Source organism: Malurus melanocephalus, unplaced genomic scaffold, assembly GCF_030028575.1.
Source record: "Malurus melanocephalus ecotype Western Australia unplaced genomic scaffold, MMel_1.1 scaffold_1759, whole genome shotgun sequence".
Classification (NCBI taxonomy): Eukaryota; Metazoa; Chordata; class Aves; order Passeriformes; family Maluridae; genus Malurus; species Malurus melanocephalus.
In genome coordinates this window covers 1-9,672 of record NW_026624991.1, presented here as the reverse complement: position 1 = coordinate 9,672, position 9,672 = coordinate 1, and the positions used below count along the sequence as shown (strand labels likewise).

At 40.5% G+C, this 9,672-nt stretch overlaps 1 protein-coding gene across 1 annotated transcript; it reads left to right on the top strand.

The window, feature by feature from the left end:
- The first annotated feature begins 747 nt into the window (after window positions 1–747).
- LOC130587321 (zonadhesin-like) lies at window positions 748–5,638 on the top strand. Its single transcript, XM_057388298.1, has 7 exons — window positions 748–969; window positions 1,403–1,527; window positions 2,266–2,534; window positions 3,090–3,298; window positions 3,786–3,927; window positions 5,202–5,452; window positions 5,633–5,638. Exons 1-7 carry the CDS (start codon window positions 853–855, stop codon window positions 5,636–5,638), a joined length of 1,119 nt encoding a protein of 372 aa, XP_057244281.1. The 5' UTR covers window positions 748–852.
- Window positions 5,639–9,672: the final 4,034 nt, after the last annotated feature.

Below are 9,672 nucleotides of genomic sequence, written 5' to 3'. Positions count from 1 at the left end.
CCTATAACCATACTTGGCAAGAATGAAGACAGAGGACTAAGAGGGGCCACATACCTGAAAGAAGTCTACATAGATGTGCATGGCACACGAATCACCCTTCAGAAAAACAAAGGAATCCTGGTAGGTGGTGGTGCTCTTTATTCTGGCAAGAAGTTTCTTAAAATTAGCTCACTTAGAATACCTGTAGGCAAAAGGGTCTCACATTTCCTAAGGAACATGTGTGCATATGCTCAATACTTGTGGGCACCTCCATTAAGTGCGTGTCATGAGGAAATACAATTTCTCACTAGTTCCCAAGACTTCTGGTTTGGGTTCACTGTTTTGTTGTCCATATCTTGGAGATTAAACCCTGGGCCTCCATACTGGGAAATTGTTCCCTGAATTAAAATATGGACTCCCCATTTCAACAGCTTTTATCAGCCTAATCACCTATAGAGAGCAAGGCACACTGTATCAGCCTAGAATAATATGGGGAGCCATGGCAGTACTGGAGCCAGGAATCTGCCCCAAGGGTGAGTAAGAGCTTGCTCACTACCAGGGATCTTTCCAGCTCCCTGTTAAAAGCACAGGAAATGAATCATGCCCAGCCCTCCTCAGCTGAAAGGCTGATTACAAAATTCTTGAATTTGAAGCTCAAAAAGTCTGATTACAGACTTTTATTTACAACATTGCATAGTTGGAATATGCAATGGTGGAAATACAAAGAGCTAAAACTCTCACAGAGAAATCATCAGCACTGCTAGAAATATAGATTGCGATCTTTCATGGAAGAATATCCATACTAACAAATTCTCATCTCTCCAGCTGAACAATGAGAGAGTCTACACTCCAGTGCAGAACCGACTGCCAGGCATGTCCATCGGAAATGTTGGCAGATTTATAGTAGTGGAAACTGACTTTGGTGTGATAGTGAAATATGATGGCAATCACCATCTGGAAATCACCCTCCCACGCTCTTATTTCTCACAGGTAAGATTTAGTATGCAAACATCTGGAGTTGTTTCAAAAGCGCTGCTTTGTGTATTTACTTTTTTTTCCTGTGTTTTGTTATCGCATCTTTCTTTGTAGCTGTATTGTAACATGTAATTTTTTTCCTTTCTATTTTTTTCTCTTCACAACAATTTCTTTGTGTTCCAAGGGGATAGTTAAAGAAAATTACCTGTATAGGGGAATACTTCTAACTTAGAGAAATAAACAGCATGAAGCCTTAGGGAATCACAGATTTATTGCAATTTCTGCTTTGTGTCTCCATGGGTGCAGTCAAAATCTCTGAAATGTCTGGTACAGGATTGGTTGCTGGTGGTGATTTGGTCACATTATTTCATTGGCAAAAAACAAGAAGATATTGGGGAAGTTGATGATAAGAGGTCATGCTTAGAATTTGGTTCTTTTTCATCTGCAGGTGCATGGCATGTGTGGCAATTTCAATGGTAATCGTGAAGATGATCTGTCCTTGACCAATGGTACAGTTGTCACTGCCCCAGAGTTTGGAAACAGCTGGGAAGTGGAGACAGACAGTGATAAAGGGTAACTGCTAAATAATTTTCATACCTCCCATCTTATTTCAGGAGACAGTGAATTGTTTTCAATTGTTTTGACTGTTTGCTATTTTGTAACATATAAACATCATACATGAGACTTTCCTCTTCTTGAATTTGAAGCTCAATAACAAGCCATCCCCACAGGAAAACACTGCACAGCTCAGAGGGAAACCACAGCTGTTCTATGGATCTCTGTACACACTTGGGGAATGAGTCTATGGGGCAGTGTGGACTCTGTTTAATTTACACTGGTAACACCCAGAGCAGGATAATGGTGCTGGGGAATGGTGAGGGCCAGCTGCTCCCTAGCACACAGGGTGCCATATGTGACAACACAGCTGAGAAAACTGTGGCATCACCAGCCAGGGTCCATCCATCCCCCTCTACCTGAGTGAGACAAGCAGGGCAGACCCATGGATGGAAGCCAAGATCAGCTTGGCTCAGTCCAGGTCACCACAGAAATTTGCAGTCATGAGACACATCCAAGGTCAAGCTGTGAACTCAATCTTCTAGTCAGGGCCAAGTTCAATGAGAGTAATGAGTGTCAGACACAGTATGTTTGTTTTCAGGCAAGTCTACTTTGCCCAGTCTTTCATTCATTGACAGAAGGAAGTCATAACCTCCAGCCTTTTCTACTTTTCAGAGGAAATAAACTTTCCAGTTTCAATCTCTGTCTTATATATGACTCTGAAACTTAGATGCCTGTGTCTGTGCTTTCTTGCAGTTGTTTGCCAGACTTAAGAGAAGATGATGATCCTCCTTGCACTGCTGAGAATCAACAAGTCATTGAAAGACAGTGCAATGTTCTAAAATCAGACAAATTCAAAGTATGCCATAGTCTAGTCAACCCTGACGACTTCATAGAGATCTGCATCTATGATATGTGCCAGTATGATGGTATGAAGTCTGCTCTCTGCGACATAGTTCAAGTCTATGTGGACACCTGCAAGAATTATGGAATCACCATTAAATGGAGAAATAGCACATTCTGCCGTAAGTACACAAGCAAATGAAAAAACTGAAACCTGAATGACAGATAGCATGAAAAAATTAGCAGAATTAGGTGAACAAGTCATGTAAAAGAAAATTAAATCCAAATTCTCACAAAATGCAATTCTACTATCATAATTCCATTGCTGCACTTCACTGTGTTCACATTCAGATAAATCCAGAGATTATTCAAAACTAGACAAGCTATGGATATTAGTGTGGAGTTAGAACAGTATTAGTAGCCAAATGAGTGCCGTGAGATATTGCAGTGAGCCTAAGATGGAGAATTAATATAAGCAGAAGGCTGAAAGATGTGGGACACTGTGTTAGGACACATAAACTGAATAAGCAGTTCCACAGAGCATTCTTTGTTTTGCTTTTTGTTGTTCTGGGTTTTTTTAATAAAATATAAAAATAAAAACCAACTGATGATGAAAATCAGCTATTAAAAAAAAAAGGCACTTCTGTACTACCATTCCCTAGGCCAAGGTGTAGCTTTCAGTTTTTGCAGTGCACTTTGTAAATGCATTTAATAACGTTGCTCTGTTCTCCCACAAGCATTGCCCTGTCCATCCCGGACCCACTACACAGACTGTGTCTCAGCCTGCCCATCAACATGCAGTGACATTTTTGCCTCTTCCCTTTGTGAGAAGACAGAAGAGTGCACAGAGGGCTGTGAATGTGACGATCACTATGTGCTCAGCAATGGCAACTGTGTGCCTCTCAGCAGCTGTGGCTGCAGGGATGATGACAACAATTACTACAGCGTAAGTACTTTGTGGAGCAAATCTCTGACTTCAAAACTTGTGGAAAATTAGTCTCCGCTCCATCTTAACAAGGAAGAGAGAGAGATCGAAGACTTCAGGGTCTATCTCTTAAATACCTTTCACCTGATTAGTAAAAGCTGCAGGCTTGGGTATTGGGAGATGCAGGATTTTACTTGGTACTTTGCAGCTGAGGCCAAAACTGGAGCCTATTTGAAAACAGTCAATTGATCAGAGTCATTCAGGCAGTCTGTCCTAGTCAGGTTTTGTGTTCAAATTCTCACACTGAAGACAGTAAATGATAAAAGATAAATGGGCTGAGATCCTGTCTCCCAGGCTCTTGGTGAGACTACACTTAGTCAAGCAGTTGTAGAATTGCCAACTGAACAAGGATCACCTAGATAGTGTCCACACCTTTGGCTATTGAACTCCTATTGTACTTCAAAGCTGAGCACCTTGATAAGATATTATTAACACAACTTGTGTCCAGGCTGGGGAGACATGGATAACTCCACACTGCACCAAAAGATGCCAGTGCCAGAAGAACGGTGTCATCAGTTGTAAGAGCTATAGCTGTGATTCTAGAGAAACCTGCGTGGTCAAAGATGGAAAACACAAGTGCAATCCAACAGGTATGTGCAAGGAGGTCCCCAGTTGGGGTTCACTTTGGGGCTGCAAAAGGAGGGAGGATGTGGGTGTCCATATTTTCTTTCATGGCAATTCCATTCTTTCATGGAGAAAGAAGGCAATTCTGACTCTGTCATTGACAGCACATCATTGAATACAAAATGGCTTCAGTTCTCATAACAAAAGGTTCCTATTCCATATGGGGAATTTGTAGAGAGAAATGGATACCTGGTTATTATTCACTTATACCTAGAAATTTGACAGTTCAGCCTGACTAGTTTAAATATTTTTTTTAAAAAAAACAACTTTCACTGCATCTACCAAAACTAGAACTCAGTTTGTGAAACAACTTACACTGCATCTACCAAAGCTAGAACTCAGCCCATCACAATGATCCTGTTTTTGCTGTTGCATGTTTATTTGAGAACAGAAAATAAAACCCTAAAAACCAATCAATAAAACCAGGACAGAGCAGATCTGAACAGATAGACAATAGGCCAATCAGAGGATTTTGGTACGTTCATTCAGTATTTATTTTGGCTAGGCAAAGTTAATTCCATATTCTCTGGGTAAATTGGGTTGATTAGGAGAGAGCTTGTAGCATAGTATTCCTGCACTTCAATTTCAAAGAATAGCAGGGCACCAATCCTACTGCGTTGAGGATCACTACAAAAGCATAAGGAAAATCCAGCGTCCCCTGGCTACATTTTGGCAAAATATCTGAGCAGAGGCACCCCAGCAGTTTTAAGGATAGCCTTGCTCCTGGCATTATGGTTTACTCTGTGCTCATGGGTCAAAGGAGAATACATAGATGATAGTCACTGCATCTGATTGTTACATCTGGTGAACTCAGGGATCAATTTACTACCCTCAGAGGAAATCAATGACAGCATGGATTCAGCCAAAATTAAACACTGCTTTCCAATGTTGGAAATGGCAGAGGTTATGAAAAGAAAATCTCTTAAGAGCCCACTGCAAGCCATGTTGTGTGGCAGTTATTCCTTTGTAGAGGGCCAATGTGCACAACTTAATCTCTATAAATTCTATATACCCTAATATTCTGCTTGGCTCACAGTGGTTCTTAGAAGGGGAATGAGCTTTTCTGTCCATCTCTCCATTTGAGTGTCCATTCACTAGAGTGAAGCCTGAGCACCCACTTTTGCTTTCAGACCTGCATGCTAGCTGCAATCATTTTTATCCAATATTTTGAACCAATCCAGGCATGGGATCTGGCACATACACATTTAGACTGAAGAGTAATGAAGTTCTTCCCTTTCAGCTTTTGGAAGATGCCAGGTCATGGGTGACCCACACTACATCACCTTTGATGGGCTGGTGCACCACTTTCAAGGGAAATACACGTATATTCTGGCTCAGACCATCCCTGACCTACCTGACACTCTGACACAGTTCAGCATTGAAGGCACCAACTATCCTTTACGTGGAAGTCGACACATTACTTACCTGAAAGAGATGCTCATCAATGTTTACAACCACACAGTGAGATTCAGGCAGAACAAGCAGGTTCTGGTAAGTCTCTCCCTGACTGCAGAGCACACAGAAAGGCTCTCCCTTGGAGTAAAAGACCTTTGAGTAATGAACATTTGTTTTGAAGAATTAAAGTATCAAAGTGACCTGAATTATTATAGCAGTGCTGTGAGGCAACCAAAAACGAGATTTTCAGTTGTGTTGAGTCCTTTTTCTTCATAGCTATGAAAGACACAATTCTACTTCAAACAAATAAATTAATAAATAGAGTTTTAGGAATGAAGCACCAAATGTCCCAAGGCTTACAAGAAAGCCACACAAACTTTTATCAGTAGCAGGGAAAGGTTTGTTTTATACTGGGATAATTTAATTTCCTTCCTTTTCATTGGTGTGTAAGAGAGTACATAGCTCCTGTATACATTTATGGCTCAATAACAGAAATTTCTTAGGATGATATGAAAGCACTGTGGCCAGATCGCTTTCCTCAATACATGATTTTGTTAAATTAAAAACATACTATAGTTTTTATTAGTTAATTATTGGGTATAATTATTTAAAAAAAAAATGATAAGTGTTGGATCTGTACTGAAACCAGATTTTAATTTGGCCTATATATAATAAATTTTAATTTTTTCTTTCCTTGTTAGTTGGATGGTGTGAAAGTTAGGCCCCCTGTTCGACCTCATGAAGGTATTCGTATATATCAGAGGACAACAAGAATTTACCTGGAGACAGATTTTGGCTTATACCTGAGCTTTGATGGCAATCAAAATGCAGGTAAGTGATACTAAAAAACTGTGTGGAAATATTTATGCACTGTCCCAGACAGGTCCTCATTCCACAGGAGGCCTAAACCCAAGGCAAAATTTGAAATCTTCACCCTTTGTGTTTATGTTCCTTTGTGATATGAAACACCAGAAAATTACAACAAAAATTGTTTCCTGGGAACCAGAAAAAAACTCCATAAAACTGACATTTCTCTGTCTGTATTACCCTGAACTTAGGAGAAATGAGATGTAGAGTCAGACTGTTATACTTTTTTCTTGTTTTAAGTAAGGCCTGAATGGTAAAACCAAAAGCAAATCACTTAAAATTCCTGATTGGGTTGATGGAGTGTAGTCTGGATCTCCCCCTTTGCCAGCTTAACCCAGTCACAGGAGTCACAGGACTGAGATCCTCAAGCTACACCCTGTGATGTATCATTTTACATGATTCCTCTCAAGCCTTCTCCATACAGTTCCATTCTTTAATGTTTGTCTGGACTTTTACACAGCATATACACAAGTCTTTCATGTAAACTGGACACACATTACCCCCCCTGTTCAAAGCAGAGGTACACCTGATTTAGAATAGCATATAGCTGTAATATTTCTGAGTGGATGAAGAAGGTGCCAGGCTATTTATTTACATGGCCATCATTCCGAGACCTGAAATTCCAACTGCAGAAACAAAATGTCTGTCTATAGAAATTCTGTTTCTCAGTGATCAAGTGAATTGTAAGTGAAGGGCAAAGAGTAGGTGATGCATGCAGTTTATTGCAAAGCAATAAGCACTAAGAGCACCCAGGTGGTGATGTCATGCTACATAAAAACTTGCAAAAAAATTGTTATCATGATCCATGTTCTAGAGCACAAAAAGCTCTAGATACATGTATGAACAGGTATGTTCAGGGCTGTGCTGCATATTAAGCCCATGTCATTACCTGCTTCAATCTGAATCATGACATGTGGCCCTTGGCATTGGAACAGAAAACTTGGCATTGTTTTCCACCTCTTCCATACACTCAGTGGCAACAATTTCTGTCTAACAGCTTTTTTCCTTCTGACTTTCCCTAGACATAAAGCTGGCCACCACCTACAGAAGCAGAGTGGAAGGCTTGTGTGGTGACTTTGATGGGAGATACAGAAATGACTTCAAAAATCCAGATGGTATTTGGGTGAGGAATGTGAATGTATTTGGTGAAAGCTGGAAAGTTCCTCTGAAAAGAAGATCTCGACTCAGGTACTTGATTTTCTATTTAATACCCACTAGAAATAAGTGAATTCAGCCATAGTTAACCTCTAGGAATAACTACAGTGTTATAGTGAATAACTACACTGTCTTATCTTTCTTCTTCCTTTTGTTTGTGTGTAGTGACTCTTCCTGCTCATCACTAAGGTGGGTTATCAGTGCCCTGCTGTCTGGTCAAAAGAGGCCTGAACAGTCAGTGCATTATTCCAGTTCAGTATCCCTCTTTGGAATCACAGCCATTACAAATGTTAGGGCACAGGGATGAATATTATCTTTGCCAAGATCATGGTTCCAGGCAAAGATAAATTCGTGTTGTGCTGGATGGGCCTGAGTGAGTGCAAATGCTGATTCAATGTTAGTCTTTATTCTGAAATATGAAGGTAGCTTCAAAATCCATCAACATAAATTCACAAATCCATCCAGAAAAAGATTCTTGAAGAGTCTGATTTCCTTACTTTCATGGCTATCTATGTTTCTTTTACCAGTACACAAAAAGTAAGAACATTCTTTTGACTATACATGAGTATATTTGTGGTTAGGAAAATTCTGTGCTAATTGGTCCATACAACACTGAAAAAGGTTTTCCTACCTTCCTTGCTTCCTTGAAGTTTCCTTCCTTCTTTCCTTCCTTCCAGTTGCTTTGAAAGCCCTTTGCTCATTGCTTAGCCACTAACACTTTGCATTTTCAGCAAGTAAATGGAATTGTATTAGCTGTCAGGATACATATTGGCTGCAAAAATTTGCCAGCCAAAATTGCAGAAAGTGGTATGTGAGATAGTGTTGAGCATAAAGGGGCTCTGGAGGCTGGGCCCACAGGAGAATTCTGGCATTTCAGGCACGCAGGCAGTTGTTCAGTGAAAGTGAGCATAGTGTCCAAGAAACAGGGCTTTACATTCAAGCTTTGTTGAATAGAGAGCATGAAGGAGGCAGTGGGTGAAACCTGTACCATGCAGAATTTACAAAGAGATAACTACAGATATCCCATTTAATTTAAATATCCATAAATCTCTAAGATGATAAGAAGTGTTCCAGCACATCTTTGATTTGCTATATCTATCTCCTTCCCATTCAGAATCAATCATGAGAGAGAGCTAAGCTTACATTTATACCACAAGGCAGAAGTATGCTTGCAGTGTTACTCAGAGAGTAGTACCATGAATGTTGGGTGTGCACAGAACACTGATGATTTCATAATGGCTTCATTTACAGACGAGATGTCAACTCAGAAAACGAGTCTGAGGAGGAACCAGATCCAGGGCTTTTCCAAGGCTGCAATGAAAATCAGCTGGAGCAGCAATATGCGACTTCAAGATGTCAGATCCTGACTGACTTGAATGGTCCTTTTGCCAAGTGTCACTCTGCAGTCCAACCAGATTTCTATTTCACGTAAGTGTCTGCTGCAGACAGTTGTCTCTCCATTGCAAACTAACTTTGGCAACAGTTTATAACAGCAACTATCTTCAGTCATCTGCAGTCTTCGGGGTATTAATAGGAGCTGAGGATAGTAACTGTCTTTGGAGAACTGAACCCAGCAATTCCAGTATCTTAAGCCAAATGAAGTGGACCACTGGCTTCAATGTTTATATATATAAATCTCCTGATTCTTAACATGTCTACTTTTCTCCTCACTCTAGAATTTGGTTGGGCAGCCTGATCTACCTGTTTAGTGGTACTCTGATTTTTCTGAGGTGCTGCATATTTGCAGATTCCATTCATCTTGGAATTCAATGCCTCTGAAAATCAGGCCATGGATATTCAAATGATGAGCAAAACCGAGAAAGTAGCACTGACAAACAAACCCTGGATAAAACAGAATTCTGTGTCAACATTCAAGGCACATGGGCATGGTGAGGGTACCCCTGTTCAGCTGTGTTTAGTTCAGCTGTGAGGTTTAGCAGCAATAAAGAACTGAGCAAGGTGTAGCCTGAAACAGAAGCAGACAGCAAAGAAGAACTTACTGTATTAAGTGAGATAATGTTTTTTGCTTGTCCCAAGAGAGGCTTAGATGGCATATGAGGAACATTTTCTGTTTAGGGCCATGGTTTAGAGGTGGACCTGGCAGTGCTCAGTTAAAGGTTGGGCTCGATGATCTCTAAAGGCCTTTTCAAGCCTTAATGACCCTGTGATTCTGTAGGGACACCTCACACAGCAGCAGCACCTGCACAACAAAGGACCTGGTCTTCCCAATTACATGCTTGGGGTGTCTTTATTACTCAGTTTCCGGTCAGCCAGATCCTGGAAAACAAAACTAA

Bases quoted from the DNA above. Each gene is read 5' to 3' on its own strand.
- LOC130587321 (XM_057388298.1), top strand. From the start codon at position 853: ATGTCCATCGGAAATGTTGGCAGATTTATAGTAGTGGAAACTGACTTT. The intron at 2,535-3,089 runs GTAAGTACACAA...TTCTCCCACAAG, and splicing joins GAGAAATAGCACATTCTGCC to CATTGCCCTGTCCATCCCGG. The intron at 3,299-3,785 runs GTAAGTACTTTG...ACTTGTGTCCAG, and splicing joins ATGACAACAATTACTACAGC to GCTGGGGAGACATGGATAAC.